Here is a 23,281-nt window from a genome sequence, read left to right on the forward strand (position 1 = left end):
GCATATTACATCAAATGTACCTTGTGGGGAACTTTTTCCACACTTGTGTTTCTCCCATTGAGATTGCTCTAAAACCATTCACGTGCCCGGCCTCTACTAGTATCCACACTATCAAGTTGCTCTTGGATCTCCACTTCTTCTCCAAATCTTCGTAAAAACCTTGTAGATCTTCTCACCATGAGGATTCTCTTCTTGGATTAGTGGAGAAGAACTCAGAAGGAAGAAAAAGGGGGCACCTCTAGCTGGCCTAAGTGCCTAAAATGGGTTCCCCTTTCTCCTATTTATATTTTAATATTTTTTATAAAGCCCCATTAAGTGAAATGTATTCACCAATGCACCTATGATCTTATGTGTGTGATATCTAGGCCCATATAACATTTTAGCTAATAAAAATAGTGGCCCAACAATAATTATTAGTCAACCTTATTAATTAACTATATCAACTTATATATTAATTAACTAAAGATCAATTTAACCCAACCAATATGTTAACTTTCCAATCTATGGAGTGTCAAGCTGCACCTAGTGCTCTAGAAGATACGTAGTAGTGTTCGAACTCTCTCATGGGATCTTTACTGTCATCGGTTACCATATATATATACTCATTCATCTGCGTGAGACTCCCGAATAATCTAGGGTATGGTTGATTGTTTAATCACAATCCCTCGTTTGAATAATACTAATGTGTAACAAGGATCATTTGGGAATGCATTCTCTAATATCCTCACTACCCTTGCAAGGGATTTAGTTCTATGATCTTCCTTTAGTCAATCTCCTCTTATATTGAGGGAAGATATCGCATCTTGACCACTCAATCATCTTCGTAGGCTTCTTCCTATATCCGAGCTATGACTTGTTTGAATACCACGGTTAGAAACTCATAAGTCATAGTCAAAACATAGTTGTCCATCTAGGAGATGTCATTGGTGACTCGGGTCAATGGATCACTTAATACACCCATGACATGACTCAACCTGATTAACGTTTATGTATACTGTCATTGAAGGATTCTTCAGATATATTCAATGAATTCTTTCACTGCATGCATTCATGGACTTCATCGTAAACATCACACTAGAATAATAATGAACTTAAGTAAAAATGTGGTGGTGTGATTTGGCTGGATGCCTACATAATATCCATTTTAATGACATACATTGGGTGCTCTAGAGAAAGAATTCACTAAATGACTCGTATGAATCCTTGATGGTATTATACCTAATAGTCAATGAGGTTGATTCATGTCACGATTATGTAAGCAGCCCGTTGACCCAAGATCTTATGTGGGGAGAGACATGTTTTATTGAGACATAAAATGTCTCTAACCGTGGGATTCAAACATGTCTTAGCTTAATTATAGTAAGAATACACAAAGGTGATTGAGTAGTCAATATGAGATCATCAATCCTCAATGTAACAAGAGATTACTCAAGGAAGAAGATCCATCAAATCCTTAGCCAGGGTAGTAAGGATATCAGAGATGGTGTTCTCTAATCATCCCCATTATTCATCAATACTAACAAAATAATGCATCAATAATAACTAAATAACTTCAAGAGACTTTCCCATATAAGAAGCAAATAGTGCAACAAGTTCCCCACAATGTGCACAAAATTTAGTTTGTTTTGGAGATCAATTATGAATTGCTCCTTAATTTTCGTTGCATGAGAAATTATTTTCCAAATTCCAAGCCATAATCTCATAAAAAAAAATCATAAAAAAATTCATTTTCAATTGCCAAAGAACCTAAATTTCCATAATCTAAAGGGCCACATATATTACCAATCTTTTGTCTCATGGGCCTATGAGGTCTAATGTTCGACATATTTATTTTGTGATGGAAATTGGTTTTGGATGATTTTTTGTCATGGGTTTGGAATTTTTTTATTTCATTCAAGGAAACTGAAAACTAAGTTTCATTGTAAAATTAATCATATTCCAATGGCTAGAGATCTCTTCTTAATGTACCCAGTCTTAACAATCATTGTATTTTTTCCTCATGGGATGAATGTTATGTGACCTTCATGCTAATCACAATTCTATGGCTTGTTTAAGTTCATTGAAAAAATTGTGTTATTATGATCATGTAATGTTTATGAAAAAGTCTTTGAATATATATAATGGCTAAGTGAATTATGATGATATCAAAATACAATGATTGTTTTCATGTAATAAGTACAAGTGATATTGTGAATATTATTATAGGACATTAAGGATAGATGGTCGGTGCACTTTGGGAAAAATAGTTCAATAAATCAATCCATAGGTATCCCTGTGTGGTTTTGTATCTGATTCTCAACTTTTGAAATCATTACTGGCATGTAAGTCAATCATGCATTCCAAATTTTGTCCATATTAATGCATGTATCCAATACTCATTCATAAAATATATCCATGTTAATGCATGTATGATACTTATAATTGATCACATTAAAACATGATGAGAAAAAATATTATGAAGAGATCAACTTATGGTGATTGATAATCTTTAAATGTGTGTTCTAGACATTCCTATTCAAAATATACTCCATGAGGGTACATCAAGGATAAACAAGGGTACAATTTTGGAAAGGAGCTTATTAAGTTAATCGTATAAATTATAACTAATGTTAGGTATTTAACCGAACATCAATCAAATTGATTGATGTCATAATTGGTTCTAAGACCTTAGATTCTAAAGGTGCAATTTGGATAGACAAATGTAGTCTGACTATCATTTATGACTTTTTAATTATAAGATTTCAAATTGTTAGTCAAAAAAGTGATTGTGTGATCAAAATGGGATCATCCACCCTCAATGTGAGAGAATATTGACTTGAGGAAGACGATATTGACTTGAGCTAAACTCTGTTACATATTAGTATTGAAAAGAAAGACATTAGAATTTAACAATTACCCATGCCACATGTTGTTTGGAGTCTTTCCCCGCCAAAGGATTATAAATACAATGTAATTGATGACAGTACAAATCTATGAGAGAGCTTTATTACTCCGTTGTATCTTGTTAAACATGAGGTATAGTTTAGCACACCACGAGTTGGCAACTCAACCAATTGATTGAGTTAAATTGTCCTTAATCAATTAATCTATGTAATGATATAGTCAAATAATACGGTGAACAATAAATGTAACTAGGTCATTAAAGTTAATAATTAGAATAATATATGGGCCTAGAGGGTCGCACATATAATAATTTTAACGGAGATACTCGAAGTTGGAAGACTCTTATTAAATTTCTTTTTGGGGATGAGGACTTTTTATGATTTTTTTAGATATAAAAGGAGCACCTCTTTTCATACACTTGCTAGTCATTTTTTAGTACCCTACCTTTTCTTCCCTTTCTCTTCCCATGTGTTGTTTCCAATTAAGCTAGATGGAGAGGAAATCATAATTTTAGTAGAACAGTTGATAACAAGTAAATTCACAAAAAACAAACATGCATATTACATAAGTATTTGCTTCAAAACATCCATATTTGCATATTATCATAGTGCGATTTTATGAAATTTCCATGTTTTTTGGTGCTTTTACAGAATATTTCTTTTGAACTACTTGCAAATGAAATAATTTTGTTTGATCTCCTATATTTTATTGAATTACTTGAGAATTGACTAATTACTTGCATACCTTTGAATTGTTAAAATAACTTTGAGAATAGAGAGAAAACTACGATGGAAGCTCACCCCATCTGTAGTTGGTCAAGAAGGACACATCAAAAGTAGGCATTTATCTTGTAATTTTCTTCTTCATCTTTGAATTCCTACTTAAACATTTCCAAAATGCCAAGGCATGAGAAAAATATACATTCTCTTGGCGGGTTTTAATGGTGAAGTGCATTACATTTCATTCCAAATCAAAGTGAAAATATCATAATATCCACTCAAAATTCAATATAGTGTCATTCTGATATGTGATTTAGGTTTGGTATCTTCTGAAGATTGGGTTAAATTGCAGTTCTGAAATTTTATTACTGAAAATTAAAATCCATAAAATTATCATAATATTCTGAAAATGTTAAAATGAATCATAAACTAATTTCATTTTCTTAATAACTTTAATCAATACATAAATTCTGAGTTTTATAGATAGTTGTCTTCTCATGGATTGACCCCGTTCTCATCCTATTCTTTATTTATTTTGATAAAGGGAAGTTTATAAATGCCTAAACACTTTAACCACACAATAATTTTAGTCTTATGTTTTTTAAGATTGTGTTTTAGAGGACAGACAATGAACCAATAAATCACAGATTTGATCCTAGTAAAGGTTACCCTTTGGTAATATTATGTTTTTAATTTTCAAATACATTTTTTTATTTGATGTTTTGCTGCCTTACTAAGTTCAGATGAAGTTGATCAAGGGCATGATTCTCAACATTAATGATTTTTATTTATGTCAGGGTCATATAAGTGGTCATAATACTTGACACACCAAAGACATCTCATGGGTGAAGGATTTTATTTTGACTATAACATATGAGCCTTTAATCACAAGAGTCAAATGAGTATTAGCTCGGATACATCAATAGGTCCATGAAGGTGATTAAATGTTCAAGATCCGATAGTCCACCCTTGGTATTAAAGGAGGCTTACTAAAGGAAGAAGATATATCAAATATATATCATCATCTGTTACTGTTTTAGTTAATTGGCAAGGTTGATCAATCAATATTACTGGACCATTAGAGATATCAAATAGACTGATACATGAGTTTAGAGTGTCCCATACAAACATTCTTTCGGGGAAGCTAACATGATAATGAGGCTCGCCGGTACCTATTTTTTATCATTTTTTATCGTGGCTTCGAAAACTTTATATTATTTGATGGAAGTGAAAAGCAAATTATCTCGTAATACAAACCATTCTCCAATTGCACAAATCCTAGATTCGAATCATCCGAACAGCCTTCAGGGGTAAATGAGTTTTAATTCCCACACGCAGATACTTTCAGAAATTTTCATGCTCGACTAGACGTGGTCGTTCTGTTCTTATTGTGCAAATTTGTGCGAATTGTTTGTTCTGATTGGAAAACCGAACATAACAAAAACGAATTCGAACAGAACATCGCGCAGACCCATATGCGGTTCTTTTGTTCGCTTTGTGCGAATTTTGTTCTAGTTTTGTGCAAATGTGCGAATTTTGTTCCTTTTTTTTTTTAAAGAACATAACAAAGAACAAGGCACGGTGGGGTTTTTTTTATTCATTTCAAATGAACAGAACAGAACAGAATAATGTCGAGCAGCTCGACATTATAAACCTATTCCAAAATATTTAAACAAAGAGACCGGAGCAAACAACATGTGACAACGCACTATTTAAAAAAAAAAAACATTCAACGAACAAATTCAATCTTTCTTCTGAAGAAATCGTACGCCGATTCAAAGCGCATTCGTCAGGCAAGGAGGAACTGAGGAAGAACAGGAACACGGACGAAGAACAGCGGAAGAACCAGGAAAATCCGAACCGTCGACGAGGGCGCAGATCCAGATCCTACGGCCCTCCAGAGGTCTCTCCGATGACGGAATACCACCCGCCCTGCTGCGGGGGCACGTCGTCCAGGCAGAGATCCTCCGTCTTTCTGAAGACGCCATGGACAACCACTACGAGCACGCCAGTCGACAGCGAAGCGATGAGATTGTACGTGACGTTGGTGAGGAACAGGGCGACGATCGTCACCATGGAGAGCAGCAACAACACCAATTTATCAGAGACCATCCGGTGGAAGATCACCAAAGGCTCGTCCCTCATGAAGTACAAGAACAGCCAGGCCGCAATCATGGCCGTGAGGACGATGAGCGAGATCGGATGCCAGATCAGGGCGAGGAACACGATCACCAGCACGACGATGGCGTAATTCATGGTGAAATAGCCTAAGTTCGTTCGGATTCGGATGTAGGCGTCTCCGAGGCTGTGAGGAAGGCTGAAGGCGTGCCAGTGCACCATCTCCTTCCATGGCCGCCGCGTCTCTAGGGCGGCCTTCACGCGCGCCTTCTCTCTGGAGATGAACTCCAAATTCGAACCTCCGGGAGAGGACGACGTCGGGATCGTGCCGTAGGTTGTCATCTCTCGAGATTTCTCCGCCTCGATCGATCGATTGAACGTGGAAATTTCTCGGCTAAATCTTAAATTTGGGGGAGAATTTGGGAAGCGACGAGGTTGAGACGAGACGAAGACGAAGGCAACTTGGGTCTTGCCGTATGAGGTGGGTTGCCTGGCCAATCTTGAACGTGGCATCCGAACACGTGGCGTGATGTGGTTCAGACACGTGGCTGTCTCGTCTAAATATGCCAATGGAATACTTTTTCATTTGAAAACATGAGGAATAACAGATTATAATTTGTCTGTACCAGAATGCGCTACCATCTTCCCCGCCGAGGTCCGATTCTTGATTCTACGAGCGCATGGAGCGGCGAATTACCGCCGCGTCATCTGTGATGATCTTGCTCTCTTCTATTTGATACCAATCTCGACGTTTCGATTCGATCCATTCCATTTAAATATATTTCTCTCGTTGCAGAGCTGGAATTCGTTTACGTTTGCTGAGCTGCTTTGCACTGCCTGTGTGCCGATTATCGCGATCATCGATTACTTCACCCGTGAAGTAGCTGGTTGCCTGGAGTATGCCTGCGGTCGACGCCATAGCCGGACGCATGCACCTCTCCAGTTCGAAGATTTCCGCCGAATCGCGGCGGAAACAAACTGTAAGTTTCATATTAGCCTGTAGAACATTGTTTGAATGTTGGACTTGAGTTTCTTGTGCCGATATCACAGATATTTTGTGGTGTTGTTGCATTTTTCTCTACGACTTGTTATTTTTCCTCCGATTTTTGTTCCGTCAACCATTTTTTCGCCTCACCTGCAGTCTCAGTAAATGAAGTTGAGGCGCTACACGAGCTTTTCAAGAAGCTGAGCAGATCCATTATAGACGATGGTTTAATTCACAAGGTAGGTTCGCAAGGCTCTCTCCATCCCAACCACTGGTACCTGAATTTGCAGAGTTGGTGCTGTTTTTAATAATTTTTAACTAACTCATCAATTTAAGCTGATTTATTAAATTCTGGTAATAGAGGGACGCGAAAGAACCTTCTTACTTATTTACCCCTTAAAATGGTTAATATTATGGTGTTCCTGCTGCGCCGTTAGATCGATAAAGCAAAGCGACTTCTACTCCAAACGCCGTTAAAACTTTTTTCGTTTCAGCTTCCCAATGGACATCTCCCTTTGTCTTAAATGATCCATGTTAAGCCTCCTGCAAAACTTCCACAATCATCCCAGTATGCTTCATCGGAGGCCGGGAAGAAAGATGGAGCCATGGATCTTAATTTTTTTTGCTCTACAGTGTAAAATGCCCTTTCCCCTTAACTAATCTGTTTTAAACCTCTTTCAAAATTTCCACAACCATTCTGGTATGTTTCTTGAATTTCTCTCAAATATTAGATATAAGAATGTTGGTATGAGAGTTCTTAAAAAAAAAAAAGAATGTTGTTGTGAGAATTGTCCGATCCCCAGTCCCTCTTGGGTCTTTTGTGAGAATTGTCCGATCTCACCCTTTTATTCTCTCCTGGCAAAGTTCATAAGCCCTCTTATTCTCTCCCAGAAAAGTCCACCCCTCACTCTTATTCTCACCTGGCGAAGTCCATTATGCTACTTAAATTTCCCTCTCGCCATTGCCCTCATAATGTTAGCGCTCTCAGAAGTAAATTCAATGTTAATTTGAAGATTTTTTTATTGAACTACAATCGGGAGCTTCTATACAGCCAAAGTGAGTCATGTCCGAAAACCGAAAACTTTTATCTTTGGGTCTCGTTTGCTACTTTTTCTTCCTGGTTGCCACTGAGCAGTAACTGTAGGAAATAGTAGCTTTTTCTCAAGAAGTTTTCATTATGCTGTCATGGTCCACGATATCACTGTCAATGGTCATTATTCATTTATTTATTCTTAGTTTTCTGACATTAATCTACAAAAAGCGAAGTGGTCATTTTATTCTGGTGTTCATTATTCAAGGAGATAAAGCAAATATTGCCGTGCTTATTTTAAATTATTCACTGTGTTGATGAGCGTTTGAATGCCTAAGCTTATTGGATCGCTATGTCCACTGAATGCGTGAGAATTTTTTAAAAATTTTCGTGATAAAATTAGCTTAAACAGTATTTTAGAAAAACAACCAGTTTCCTCAAGACAAATATTTCACTGTTCCTTATATGTATGCCAAAATTTCCCCAGTAGTCTAGGGTATACATCGGAAGCTCGGCTCTTCTGTGTTGACTGAAGTTTCCTTTCTCAGGAAGAACTTCAATTAGCTCTTCTCAAGACTGCGTTTGGTGATAACCTCTTTTTGGACAGGGTGAGTATATTCCATTTAATTTCTTTCTGATGTATTCTGGTCTTTTTCTAATTTCTTTACAGTTACTCAATTGTCCTAAAGCCATGGACTCATCGCTTAAGTGCATTTTTCCTTTGGCGGGGCAAATGGCTCGCAAAAACATCAGTTGATGGCATGGCTTAATGACCATTTAATGGATCCTTTTATCTCCCAAGGACAACTCTCCTTTGAAACTCGATGGTGCAGGGGTGGATGAATTGATAGAAAAAATAAAAATATTGACTTCAGAGTTGTTTTATTCATCCGCTTCAATCTATTGCCACGAAACTTTTAAAAGTAGGATAAAAAATGGCATTTTTTGCTTGAGAAAATATTTTGTCCTGTACATCTTCGGAAACTTTGACCTAGAGGATTTTTATCCCCCAGACACACATTTGGAACTGAGGTGCATATCATTGGGATCGTCTCTGGAACTTTAGAATTTCTAATAGTGATTTTGTCACCTTGAAGACTAGTTTTTACGCTGTAAAATTGATCCAATTTCAGGTATGTTTTTCCTTTTGCCTTACAAATCAGTTTCGTCCAGGTTTTTGATGTTTTTGATGAAAAGAGGAATGGGGTCATTGAGTTTGAAGAATTTGTATACGCTCTCAACATTTTTCATCCCAAAGCTTCAATGGAAGAAAAAATTAACTGTAAGCGCACAAACCTGGAATTAAGTGTCTAATGACGTTTTATTTCATACATTAGCGAGCTTTTGTATTTTTATTATCCCTCGCAGTTTCTTTTAGACTGTATGACCTGAGACAGACTGGATTCATTGAACCCGAAGAAGTAAGCTCTCAGAATCCTTCCATTTCTTCTAGATAGGCTTTCATAATGTACGCTGTGGCTTTTGCATTTTTTAATAAGGAGCAGTCTAAGCATTTCATTATATATGTCTTTATATTAATTTCTTCATCTATGTCTAATGAAGGTTAAACAGATGCTAGTGGCCATTTCACTAGAGTCCAACATCAAACTACCTGATGAGTTCCTCGAAATAATAATTGAGAGGGTAAGATATATATCTCTTCCAAACACTTTTTCTTCTGTCTACCCAGGGGTTCTAATAATTTCTTCATTCAGACATTTGCAGAGGCAGACATAGATGGGGATGGGAAGATCAATAAATCAGAATGGAGGGAATTCGTTTCCAGACATCCCACTCTCTTAAGAAATATGACGCTTCCGCCTCTGACGTATGTGTCACTTAGTTTTCTTGCTCACAGTTTCCATCTTTTACTATGTGTTGAAGTCTATACCCTACCAAGAAAAGTTAATGGGGAAAGTAGTGCACCTGCTATCATCTATAACTTTTAGCACAGTGGTAGGGGATTAAACTCAACATGGCATGAGAGCCTAGGTTGAGGGTTTGAATCCTAGGTGTAACGTTTAAGCCTCGAAAGTAGGTGTAGCGTGGAATGTTGAATTCAACACCATGCCGAGTAAATTTAAAAGTGGAAAAGTAATGCCATGCTCTTAGCTTTTTTCAGAGTGGCAATCGCTTGAATCTTAACCCGAGTAATTACCAAGTTCTCACTGTTTGATACGACCCTCTTTCTTTTTTGCAACACCATATGTTAGCATCATATCCGGTTTTGGCCCTTTCATGGCTTCTATATTCCAGTAGATCTTGAATTATTCTTGGTCTAAGAGTTGGAACTTCTCCAGGAATCTCACGACTGTTTTCCCAAGTTTTATTTTCAACACGGAAGTTGAAGATCAAGTTGGATAAGATGTCTGGTTCCTGTCATGGACGTGAGCGATGTAACAAATTGTTTCTGGAGGAAATTGTTACTGCATTCCAAGTCACAAAGGTATGTCTCTCTCCTCATTGTTACATCTCTACCATCATAGTTGCTGAAGCAATCAACACGATTGTTTGATCTTTGTTAAATATAGGAAAAGAATGACTGGTTGGACATTGTGTGTGGATTTGTCGCGGTTCTCAACATCAATCTGGAATACAGAGTCGTTTAAAATTATTCTCTGTCAGCCGCATTCAGGTAATGCATTCTACCCAAAATCTACCATCACAGCCAAAGCATATATTCCCATTGATTCATTTTTTCAAAAACAAAGTTCAGAAAGTTTGATTGAACACAGTGAATTATAGGTTATTCATTTGGATGTTGCCTCTGATATGCCTCCATCTGTTTTCCATTTGAGGCTTGGTGGTCAGTTTTGACTGATCTTAAGTGTTACCAATATTTAGTCCCTTGCGTAATTGATTCCTAAGATATGCTGTTGTTATCTTCTCATAGCTCAAGCTAGAGTTCAAGCTATTAAATATGTGTAATATGTACATCATATTCTGTGTTTTCATGCATTTCCCCCAATATGCATTGACAGAATAAAATATGTACATCATTTCGCTTGTGCCATTGCACCATTTTTATCGCACAATAAGGAACAAGAATCTGGATAGATATTTACTATCATCTAGATCTGACTTGAAACTCGATACAATGAAACCTTGAAGCTTTAGCTCCTCACCCTCAAGCTTAACCTAGTGTTCCTCACCTGAGTTTGTAAAAAAATTGCTCGTAAGCCTAGCGACCTCATTGATCTATCTCTATAGTTCTGTATTCCATATCCGTAGGTTGCATCTCCCCAAATACTTCATGGAGAAGTTATAAGACATCCACGAATTTACTGAAAACAGCATTCATCCATCATTCCCAATGAGTAGAATGTAAACCACATTTAAAATTATAAAAGTGATGTGCGGTCATAGCTGTAAATGATGTGTACATGACTTTGTTTTTTAAATAGTATCAGGTGGGCCACCGGTTTCGGGTGGTCTGCCCTATTTTCTTCAAAAAAAAAAAATTATGAAAGTGATTGTGCTTCCACTGGCCATTTTTTAGACACACAGTTCATCTTCATTATTCACAAAGTCGTAAGATCTGATACCCCTCATCAAACCTTGGATTCCAACTTCTTGAATCTTGTTTGAATCCATAAATATATCTTTTTAATATTCACACTATGTTTATAAATTCCTTTGGATGCATAACCCGTGGATTATATGATGTACACCTCTTCCTCAAGATTTCTATTTAGGAAAAGAATCTTGACGTCCATCTCGTAGTCACCTCTAAGACAAGGAGTTTGATTGACTTAATCGTCAGAACTGCTGAGTTTTGTCTCCTTATCTCTGAATGATAACCTTTTGCAACCAACCTTGCAAATCTATGTGTCAACTTCTTGATCAACATTGATCTTTTTCACAAAGATTCACTTACACGTTATAGATACTATATATACCTTCCGGAGGGTCAACCAAGTACCATACTTGGTTTGCTTGCCAGGACTGAATTTATGAATCATTGTTTCTTGTCAATTTTTTTAGAATTGAAATCTTGAACCGCCTCATCGTAGATTAGATGATCGTCATCCTTAGTTTATAGTTTCTCGACTTTACTCGTAGCAATATGTTTAACATATCGATCAGGTTGTCTCATTACCCTTTCCGACTCACTCGGATTTTAAGTATGCACTTGAACATATTATATAATTGAGCCTTCTTTTGATGGGATATTGTTCGGGATGGGACTTGCAATTTCTTTGAAAAAAAATTACTCCTATTATCGTCATGTAGAAGATATTCATCTTTTAAGATGATGCCCCTCTTTGCAAAACAAATATGTGTTTATTAAGAGAGTAAAAGTACTCACTATGTAATTATTTTGAATATCCTCCAAATCTTCATAACTCAGTCCTTAGTTCCAGCTTTCCCTGGTGTGCCTCTTCACGTGGGTTGGACTCTCCCATAATCTAGCATAAAGATTATTTGGTTGTCACCATATGCTCGCAAATCTCATTTGGCATGGAAGTCACAAACTTTCTAGGCGCTAAATTAATGTAGACTATGATGTTTCAAGCTTGTATCCCAAAGGAATACTGATAATTTTTTGGAGCTCCTCATTAATCTTAAATGTTCAACATATTGTGATTTATGTAGAGATGAACCAGAAACTAAGGTTAATTGCGTCATTTAAGACTTCTGGTTTTTGGAAAAATATTTGTAATTTTTCTCATGAGCATAGAGGAAGTAGGGTTCTAATCCACATGGAGGAAGTATAAAATAAGTGAATTTTAAGTTTAATTTCTACTTTTTATTTTCTTATTTATATAAGGAACCAAGTCTATTATAATGACAACATGTGAAATTTTATTTAAAATAATTATAAAATGGTTTGACAAAAATCCTAGATAACCTAATTTAATAAACCTTCATTCAAAATATAACTTTAAAGTAGAGAGTATTAGTTAATATTAAATAAATTCCTTCACATGCACTTTCGAAGTGCTAGGTGATGGTTGATTACGATGGAGTGAGTGGACTGAGCAGATGATTTTAGATAAATTAGTACATCGAGTGGCGATGGTTGAGCATACGAAAATGGTGGAGTGGGCTTGAGTGATAACGATTTTGTTGGCATCGATGTTGATGGGGTGGATATGCCCCGACGAGCAGGGGAGTTGGACAAGACATGTGTGATGGTAGGACTAGTAACAAAATCCTAATGAGACTTACAAAATGATATGTGCATGAATTGGATCAATGATTTTTCAGTTCCTCTAGTGAGATGGGTTGATTTGTTCATGTGTCATGAATATCGATGTATCCACACAAACATTTGGTACATAAAATATCTACCTTCAACTTGATAGTCTCGTTATCGCTCCACTATCATCATTGTGCAGTCCAAGTCCCATTGAGGATAAAGAGGAGCAAAGAAGAGGTGGGAGAAGAAGGGTCGGGCCTTCATCAATACTTTATTCTATGAATTTTGTTTAGGGCATTCTCTTATTTATAATAACGGACATTTTCTTAACTTTTAATATTTCTTCCAACTTTCAAACACCATTTCTGTGTGACCCTCCTGACTCATATATTAGTCTAATTAATAACTCGAATGGATTAATAATATTTATGGACCTTCCAAATTAATTATATGTATCATCATATAGATTAATTAACAACCTATTGATTTAACCCAATCAATAGGTAGAGTTTTCAGCCTTCGGAGGACCAAACTACATGTTGTGCTATAGAAGAAAGAAAGGAGTGTATTGACTCACCAGTGGAACTTATATGTCATTTGTTACCTTGTATGTATAGTCCTGATCTAGTTGATGATCCAATAATGAATTAAGGTATGGTCAACTGCCAAGCCCTAATTGGTCATTCAAATTAGTAACTACTATCCACTCAAAAAATGTTGGAGAACTCGTCTTCACCAATGACTCCACTATATCGTCTTTCTTGAAATGAATCCTCTTATATGCGGGTGGATGATCTCATCTTGACCACTCAATCATCTTTGTCAAATGATTGCTGCACCTGAACTAAGATCTGATCTTAACCATTATCTATGCTTAGCGTCTCTACATTAATAGCTATGGGGTCGATCATACTCATCATATTAATGAGGTTGAATAATGTTGTTCTATCTGGATATTTGATGGAGGAAAATTAGTATGTTCATTTTAATGTTATTGTAAATTTAATTTTCATCAATCAAATAAAATGTGTAATTGTACGACTGAAGTCATATCCACGAAGACTGTCCTTTAGAGATTGATCTAATGGTTTATTTTGAGTTATGGAAAATAATGTCATATTGTGAGTAATAAGAGAAATTAAGTATATAATAAGATACTGTAAGGGTTGAATAATAATAATCTTTCTATGTTAGCGATAAGGTAGAATGTAGATAATAAGTGGAAAGAAGTAGTTAAATGTAGAGTTTATGATGATATATATAACAAGTAACAATAAGTAGTACAAGAGAGAACTAGAGTAGGGATAAGTATTATTATACTATGTATAATAAAATATATTATATATTTTTATTAGGTGAGACAATGAAATTGATTTATAGTATAATAATAAAGGAAGAAAGTAAGTTGGAGAGTTATTTTTGGATTTTAACTAAGATGTAGATTATATGTAACATTGTATGTAATTGAATATTGAGCATAGGGAGATAGGGATATGTGTATTTTTTATAAATGGAATACAAGAGTTATGATGATATAAATGAAGAAGTTATGTAATTATATATTTTTTAATTGGGTAAGGTTGATTATAGATATATCATAGGAGTGTAAGAATTAGAAAGATAAGAGAGAATATTTTTTTAATTTTTAAGAGAATGAAAATTAATTAGATAGAAAGGGAAGGGATAAGAGAGTGTAGTTAAGATTATATGAGGAATCAAGGAATAAATATTTGATATTTATTACATTTATGGGAAGATTATAATAGTACTTCATTCAGAGGTAGATTATAATAATAGAACGCAGTTAATCAGTACTTTTATATATTTTCATGAGGTCTATATATTTAATCAGGACGTCTAATGTTTTTTATAAGATAAAATTGGATGAACTCATCGATGCCTGGTAAATGGTTGTCAAAATGCATAAATGAGTTCACACTATAAAAATTAATATGAAATAAATTCCTAATTTGATTTCAATCGACTTCATGTATCTAAGAATGATAGAAACATATAGATCTACCAGATAGGTTGTTGAAGCTTGCATAAATCACCCTGATTCTAGCAGGCATAGAATGGGTGTGTTGATTTCAGCCTCCAAGCTTCAATGTGAATCTTTGCCTACCTTCATATGTGTTGTCATGAACCCGAGGTGATCTTGATCTTCTCTAGCATCTTCTTGAGCCATAGAAACTTTCCTGGAGCTATCACAGCTCCTATTGGGCCAGATGAGCCTTGAATGGGTCTCCTTCTGCCGCTATTAAACTCTAATTAGAAGATACATGAATTGGGGTAAAAAATGCCTTCTTAAGGCCAAGGATAGACTTCCCATGCCTGACGATATCATGATCTATCCTTGAGGGTCCTCTGAGGCCCATAGGATGGCGTACAACCCTCCCTTTCATCAGACTGCAGTGTCCAACCGACAAAGTCAATGACTAGGTTACTTCACAAGTTCATGAATTCACATGTTCAGATTGTCATAAGTCATTAGAGCTAGTTCATCAAATCGATATCTAATGTATATCCTATGTGGTATTGAGCTCACATTATTGATAAGATGAATAATGATAAAGCATTTAAAATTCATCTTCAATTATTGTATTTATTATGTCAATTAAAACAACACACCTATTATATTTATACATTTCTTGCATAAAAATGCTCCAATTTTTTTATTTATTAAGATTGTCTGATTAAGAAAGTGTGTTTATGTTTATTTCATGAACACAATTTTTTATAGTGTCATGAAGTATTAATGTATTTTAAATACATTTAAAAGACAATTTAGTCTAATAAAATTTTCATATTGGGGCAACTGATTGCTATAGCAGATCCTAAGTTTCAGTAATGGTCAATGATGAAAATAAAGTGTGATGTTAATTTTAGTGTTGTAATTTTAATTTGCCTGAGTCAAGTAAAATTCCTAATTATAGAAAACTCACTCAAATGTATAGTAGGATCAAGGTTGTCTCCATAGTGGTTGGCTTTTAGAGGTGAATTTAATGGTTGAGGTATCGCTACAGAAAAAAGGATGATAGTAAGATAGGTAATGGAAGAGGTGTATAAGATTATTAAGATAGAGAATGATATTTATTTATTTAATATTAAGTTTTATATGGGATAGGAGATATATATTATAATGATGGGTATCAATATTTAGTTAGTTAGTGAATAAGATTTCACTTTACTTAGATGTAAGAATTTAATTAATATGAGTACTTATTTTAGTAAGAAGTAAGAAGAAGCAGAAGAATGAACAAGAAGGGGATACGAATTAGGATAAATAGGGAGAAGAAGGGATTATTTATTGAGATATAGATTAATGGAGGAGAGAAATATTTACTTATATCTATATGCTTAAAATTTAAGAGTAAGAGAGATAGGTAGGAGAATAGGGTTTAACTAATTTATAAGAGTTAATCAGATATAGAGAGAGATGTAATAGTTAAAAATATAAGGTGAGAATATTTTGTATTTAGTTTTAGAAGAGTTAAGAAGTTTTGTTATAGAGAGAGAGGGAGAGAGAAAAAAACGAAAGAGAAGATATGAGGAATATGAAGATTACTAATGTCAGATGTCGTCGGTGACATCGTCCGGTCGGGTACTGAGACGATGCTCTGATACCAATTTGATGCCGGACATCGTCAGTGATGTCGTCCGACGGATAATTCCCTAAGGGAATGAAACTACGTGATGCGATGAACTCTAGGCAGATGCACGTGCAGGCCCCGACTCATGGGGATTTGTCGAGCTTCGAGCTCCGAGTGGGCAACCGGTGACAATGACGACTACGACGTCTAATAGAACATTTCTATTGGCGCTCACACGTAATGGACGGGCTTGACCCATACCTGGGAATTCGCTCGAGACATAGTTTTCTAGATATGAGCTCTCATCTAATTCTAACCCAAGCGCGGTAGAGTGTAGCTGAAAATATATTGAAAGACATAATATAACTGACGACCAAGGGGAACAACGTACCTCATCGGTGGCAGTGTTCGTCCTCGGTGTCTCTGTCGGTGCATGGGCCGATGGGGGCAGGTAGGTGGAGGCGTGCCGTTGGCGGGCACGACTTGGCTTGACTAGCGGCAGAGACGTGGTGCAGGAGCCTGATGCCGGAGGTTGGAGGCAAAGAGAGCGAGGAAATCAGCGGCGAGGTGGCTCAAGCAAATGGTTGGACTCGCAGGCGCAGTGTTAGGATGAACGACGCGAGTGGAGGCAGACAGCCGGTGCGAGCTGGGGATGACGCGAGCGGCTTAGGCACATGGACACGCTCAGCAGTCAGTGACTCAGGTGACGAGATAGCGTGGCGTGCAGCAACACGTAGGATGCGAGGGTGGCCGAGATGGCTTAGCGCGCAGGCCAGGAGGGATCAGTCTGCAGCTCGAAGAATGCACTGATCATGTGGCAACGAAGAGGTGCCGTATGCGGGGTCACGGACACAGCCAGGAGTTGACCGGAGGCATAGGAACTGCCGCCTTGTGAACCCGTAGGAGCACCGGGGACTAGAGCTAGAGTTGGGGTTCACTAGTTGGCACATGCGGGGTGAAACGCGGGCCTGAGCCGCATTGTTTCGGTGGATGATTGTCGCGATGCGGATTATGTCCGTGATCAAGCGGCAACAATGTGGCTGTGCGAGGTGGTCTGGCAATGTTGCCGGCATTAGAGGATGGGCTGGATGGAGACAAATGCTACACATGCATGCTGAGAACGAGGTCCAATGGCGGCAACCCAAGGCGGAGCCATAGGCGGCACCGGCAGTGCAACTATGGTGCTGGTGGTGTCATAAGCAGTACGGGGTGGACGCGACGCTGTTCAGCAAACAGAGTGGGCGCCCGTCGTGTAGTCAAGTCGAGCAGATAAGGTGTGGTCCGGCGTGGAGTCGAGCGCTAGCGATTCGCGGCAGACTGACGGCGTGGCACCAGCAATTGTCGCAGGTCTGGTTGTGTGAGTCATGCGCACTAGTGGGTCCGAGGAGAATGGAAAGGGGGCGGGGGGGAGGGGGGAACGCACGCGCACGCGAACGAGGCATGCGACGGTGCAGTCGTTTCAGCCTCTTCTCTCCTCCTCCCTTCCTTTTCCTCCTCTCTTCTTCTCCTCTCCTCCTCCATTCTTCTCTTGCATGAGACCGAGAACTGACAATAACAACTCAATGAAAATTCTGGTCTGCCGACCTAGGACGCCCATCTCCCCCTTATATGGGGTGTCAAGATGGGCCCTCTTAGGTAGGTCCAACAAGGGGTCCATTAAGGCCCTCTTAGGTAGGTCCAATTAGAGAGGTTAAAAGGGAATTTTTAAATTGAGTTTGGTTTGTTTTTGCAACTTTGGTAATTCAGAACTGAAATGGGTAATTCAATCTCCTAAGAATTAAAACTAAAATTTTTTAGAGTTTTTCTTTGGTAATCCAACTGAATGCCTGGGTAAATCCCTCAATTTATCCTCTGAATCCTAACCAGGGCTTGTACATGCCGCTCAAGCCAAGCGATTTAGAAGTTCAGATTAGAATCGAGAAGAAGAAACAAACAACTTAACCAATTTCATTCAAAATGCATCAAAGTTCAAATACAATAAAGGAAAAAAAGTATCAAAAGGGTTGATCCAGGCTGGGGCTCCTCTCTGTCTTGCAGCTGTGATAGAGAACCATCAAGAATGACCCCCTCCTTCTCGAAATTCGGCTTTTATACCTAGGTAAAATGGAACAAATGACCATTTTATCCTTAATGAGTAATAAGTCTATATCTATCAATACAAGCTTTATCTTGATGATCCAACCATACAGATAGAAAGAGGGGATCAAGACGAACAAATCCATGAAAAAATCATCTCAATCGGACTTTTGGATCAAAAGTTATGAATAAATGAAGTTAAACCAAAGTTAACCATTGGATTAATTCATTTATTAATTAATTTATTTTTTTTAACCGCAGGCTGACATGTCGCCCGTCTATTGGAGGCGACTTTTCAAATTCCTCAGGCGGGTTCTCTCTCTCCTTGCCCCACGTACCCCCCTGGCGAAAACAAGAAAACAAACGAAAATTCAAAAAAGCGCGTTTTTTATACGTTTCGATACGCACGTAATGTGTGTTTATTCATTACTCAGTCCACTTCTACTTCGCCACGTCACCACCCGTGCGTGCGCGTTGTATGCACAGCACGGGCGGTGAACTTACCTCTTGCAGCTGACGTGTGCACGACGCCGTTGGATTCTCATCCAACAGCCCTCATAGCTCCACGTCGACACCGGACTTATCTTGTCGCCCTTTTTTTCAGCGAACCCCTTAATAAAACGTGAAGTTGCAAATGGACGCCGACCAAAAATATTTATAAATGTACCCCTTTTCGCATTCTCTCTCCTCCACTTTTCTCTGAAATATTAAAACAATTAATAATACATTTGCAATTAAACCCTGAACTATTTTAAATTGGATCTTTACGCCTGCAGTGGCGACCGAGAGCTGTTTTTAGGGTCTTTTTGCAACGAAAGTTCGCAAAAAGGCCCTTGAAAGTTCGAAAATAGTAAAAATACTTTTTTCTGTTATAAATATACCTTTTTTTCTTAGAATAAATGCATTTCCTCTTCAAATAAATCTCAGAAAAATCCTAAAAATTCGTAAAAAATTCTAGAAAATTCACTGATTCATTCCCATGCTGATAAATGTCGAAATAAAATATTAAATATGCAGTTTTCATTCAAAAATAGTTATTTTGAGCTTCAATAATTCCTTTAAAATTCATATAATTAACATAAAATTAGGGAAAAATCAGAAATTACTTGAAAATACTATTTTCATGTAAATATATGATAACAACCCCATTTTAAGCTCTTTAAATGCATAAAATTGTGCTAATAACATGATATAAAGACCAAATTTAGGGTGTTATCAAGGCCACAAGTGGAGATGGACAAATATGCGTATGGCCGTCTAATCTCCTTCATTGGGAGTCCAACAGCTGATTAAGTTTTAATTGTGGATCCCTTTTAGTTAAGGTGCACCCACTAGTCACGTCAGTTGCCCTGTCCTAAGCCCCATCAGCCTTTTGTTCTTTATGATTTGTCTATCAAAGGGCACAACTGTCCTTTTCAGCTATCGTGGCCAATCAAAGGCCTAGATAAAGAAATCAGAGAAAATAGGAGTCAGATGTAATGCAGACCGTCCGATCCTTCGTGTGAAGATTGAACAACTGCAATTATAATGCCACTATGATTCGTCCTGTTATGACCCGAGCTTTAGGCCAAGACATTTTGAAGCTTGGTCATGCATTATTTCTTATTTTATTCTGATTGCAGTTCATTGGGTTGTGATCCTGCTCCTCCATTGTCAGTCTGACCTGATGCAAAGCTGAAAGAAGCTACTGTCGGCAACCCCGTATTGAAAAAAATAGAAATATTGGTTGTTATATAAATCGCACGAGAATATCGTAACTGAATTAAATTACTATGTCATGCGTGCGCATGCGTGGCCATCTCTTGGTTGGGCCCAGTATGAGGGCTCTCTACATGTGTTTGCTTTGGGCCTGAACTTGTGTGTGAGCTCCTGTTAGGGGGTGCTACTTGGGCGTCATCTGATTGTTGGCTTAGGCAAGAGCAATATGTGCTCGCTTGCTTTCGGCTGGCTTGAGCGCTTATGCGCACCACGTTCAGCTTCCTCTAGTGCTTCATAGAACTATATTTTATTTTTTATAATTTTTACTTCTTCCCTGAAACATAAAAAATAATATACTAGAGAGAAGGATTAAACTCATTAAGTATAAAAATATTTCAGACATATTTTCAATAAGAATTATTCGGCATATAAATTAAGTAGATATTACCTTAAAATGTGTCGTTTTAAAAATATGTCCTATTTAATCCATGAAATGAAGACCCATATAAATATGGAGATAATATCAATAAAATAATCCCAAAAATAACCATAATATGTGTATGTTTGCACAACTCATTTTGGATTTATTAGTCATTCGGTTGATAAACAAGCTTGTGGGTCATAGAAAAAGAGCAGGTAAGCAAACGCCACTTTTAACTCGTACAAGTGGGAGTGCATTGGGAGATGGCCACTATGGCCCTTTCTCATTAAGAACATAAAGTAATATATGATTCTGATCAGATAACTCCACTATTTCTTTTTTGTTACTGTATCCCCTACTTTCTATCTCTTATGGTGACATAATCGAGAGCTCTAGTTTTAAACTAACATTTAGAAGTTGACATTCAAGAAATTATATTTATGTTTTCATATGGCAACCATATTAGCCCTTGAATCCTAAGTCATTTTTTAATCAAGTATAAATATATGTTTAATTAAAAATTATAAAAATATTTCTTAAATCCCGATTTTTATGGACCTTTATCATTCCAACATAAGTGTCTTATGGGTGATTAAAAAGGATCTCTATTCAGCCTTGTTAAGTCTACAGTTTAGTTCCATCCATAAACATATGATAAAAAACATTTTCCAAAATATGATAAATTATTTACCTTGGTGGATGACCTTTTTAACCCCATCCCCTAAAATATCATACTAATGAAAATTCAAGGGTAATTACAGTTTGATTTTTGGATAAGTTTATAATTCTTTATTGTTTGACTATCTTATGTACTTAGATTTAAAATATTGGGATGTTGTTGATTCTGCACGTTTAGTCCCAATTTGTTTCAAGTTTTATTGCCCTTTCATCATGTGGTCCATATTTTCTTTATAATAAGCTGATAGAGTGTTTCTTAATAGTGTATACATTATTATATGATTGTGAATTAAATTAAGCAGTCTATTAAAATGTATTATATTTCAATTCCGTAGGGAGAATCAGGAATTTTCTTCAACAAGATTCTCCAAGAAATTTGGCCTAAAATCCTTGTTTGAATTGTTTTCTTACCCAATAAATATCCAGAAATGGCTTATGAAGATGATCAAATAGAAAAATATCAAAATGATGGAGAAATGGTGATTTGGGTCTTTAACTATCTCAACATATTGTGGTTTTAAAGTGGAATACAAGTTTCAATAGACCAGAAATTAGTAAAATATCATTGAACAACCTACTTCACACAGAATTCATGGTTTTATACTAAAAGCTCCTAACAGTAGAGCCTCTGGTTGAGGTGGAATTTTCTCTACCCACTATTGATAAATTATATGCTTAGAAGAGTCATCTGGATTTTAGCTATGTGATACATAATTGTGCTATCTATAATGGTGTAAATTTCTCACATGGTGCCCAGGAAGAATAATCTATCACAAAATAATAAATAAAGGGAGACACAATGTTTTTAACAGTGATTTTAATAGTCCATCACAGTGATAAGAATGACCATGCAATAAGAATTGGATTGGATGGTCATTTCATATTCTTAAGCAATATGTAGCCACATGTTCATCTTTCTCCCATACACTAAAAACCATGGTTGGCTAGATTTGAGCTGACTTAACCGCACTGAATTTGTTTTTGAGGTTGCTTGATGCTTTAGCTTATTTCACCCATTCCTGCCAACCCACAAACCATTGTTCACTATTCCATGAACCAATGACCCCCTCCTGGCACATGGCATGATCTAACGATTCTTAGCATGTTGTTCACCAGATATGTTGATTTGATAGACCCATAATTACTTTAATAATTAGAAAAAATATGTTATACTTTTTTACTTCAGTAAATTATTTATTTAAAATTCAAAAAATGGAAAAGACATTTTTTGGGTCAAATTTCATATATAATATTATGTACTTAATATTCATAAAATAAAAAATCAAAATTTTCAAATTTTATGTAAGAATTATAAGAATATGCGCAAATTAACATTTTGCATGCATATTATAGTACTAAATCACAACCATAAAAATGATAATTCATGTGTAAATACATTAGATGAATTGATGTTATATCTTCTCCATAATACAACATTTTTTAATTTACCGAATTTAATTTATATTTCCTTGACAAGGTTTACCAGGGTAAAAAGTTTGAGAATCTAGAGCTCATTTTCAAGCCTTTACTTCCTCATAGGGATGGGTGATATATCTCTCAAAATACAAGTGGGCCATTTCATCCACAGATTGGGTGCTGTTAATATGCATGTTTAGCGCTTTAATATGATCATAGTTACATGTATATTTGCATTAAATCACTCATATTTGTATGTTATCAAGCTTAAAATGATTAAATCTATTTTTAGAACGATTTCCTGAATTTTCTGCATTTTTTGGGATTTTTCTAACAATAGATTCTAAAAGAATAAAAATTTTGAGACAGAATATGATTTTTAGGAATTTTTTGGCATTAAATTTTGAAAGATATGATTTTTCTAAGTCAAAGTAATATATTTATACGTATTTTTTGGGCTTTTATATTATTTAATATGATTTAAAAAAAAAATTTAATTTTTTTTGGGCACAGAGTGATGC

The 23,281-nt window shown here is 36.4% G+C and overlaps 2 protein-coding genes across 4 annotated transcripts; one reads left to right on the plus strand and one right to left on the minus strand.

The window, feature by feature from the left end:
* Positions 1 to 5,169: 5,169 nt before the first annotated feature.
* On the minus strand, positions 5,170 to 6,184 carry LOC144703704 (PRA1 family protein F3-like). Its single transcript, XM_078575935.1, has one exon. The coding sequence runs from the start codon at positions 6,060 to 6,062 to the stop codon at positions 5,490 to 5,492; it is 573 nt and encodes a 190-aa protein (XP_078432061.1). The 5' UTR covers positions 6,063 to 6,184; the 3' UTR covers positions 5,170 to 5,489.
* LOC144703703 (calcineurin B-like protein 10) lies at positions 6,073 to 10,501 on the plus strand. 3 transcript variants are annotated; one of them, XR_013581594.1, is made up of 11 exons: positions 6,073 to 6,201; positions 6,350 to 6,430; positions 6,517 to 6,700; positions 6,862 to 6,944; positions 8,284 to 8,343; positions 8,909 to 9,017; positions 9,104 to 9,156; positions 9,299 to 9,379; positions 9,451 to 9,563; positions 10,036 to 10,181; positions 10,267 to 10,501. XR_013581594.1 is itself a non-coding variant. In XM_078575934.1 (9 exons), the coding sequence occupies exons 1-9, from the start codon at positions 6,401 to 6,403 to the stop codon at positions 10,097 to 10,099; spliced, it is 777 nt and encodes a 258-aa protein (XP_078432060.1). In that variant the 5' UTR covers positions 6,234 to 6,400; the 3' UTR covers positions 10,100 to 10,182. The 3 variants fall into 3 exon arrangements, 1 of the variants encoding a protein (XP_078432060.1); XR_013581593.1 differs by lacking the exon at positions 6,073 to 6,201 and having other exon boundaries at positions 6,276 to 6,430; XM_078575934.1 differs by lacking the exons at positions 6,073 to 6,201; positions 10,267 to 10,501 and having other exon boundaries at positions 6,234 to 6,430; positions 10,036 to 10,182.
* The last annotated feature ends 12,780 nt before the right edge of the window (positions 10,502 to 23,281 follow it).

Source organism: Wolffia australiana, chromosome 5 (assembly GCF_029677425.1).
Source record: "Wolffia australiana isolate 7733 chromosome 5, ASM2967742v1".
NCBI lineage: Eukaryota > Viridiplantae > Streptophyta > Magnoliopsida > Alismatales > Araceae > Wolffia > Wolffia australiana.

Excerpts from the sequence above, each read along its gene's own strand:
- LOC144703704 (XM_078575935.1), bottom strand. The coding sequence starts at position 6,062 with ATGACAACCTACGGCACGATCCCGACGTCGTCCTCTCCCGGAGGTTCG.
- LOC144703703 (XM_078575934.1), top strand. The coding sequence starts at position 6,401 with ATGGAGCGGCGAATTACCGCCGCGTCATCT. Across the intron at positions 8,344-8,908 it reads ATAACCTCTTTTTGGACAGG|GTTTTTGATGTTTTTGATGA; the intron begins GTGAGTATATTC and ends AGTTTCGTCCAG. Across the intron at positions 9,157-9,298 it reads GATTCATTGAACCCGAAGAA|GTTAAACAGATGCTAGTGGC; the intron begins GTAAGCTCTCAG and ends TGTCTAATGAAG.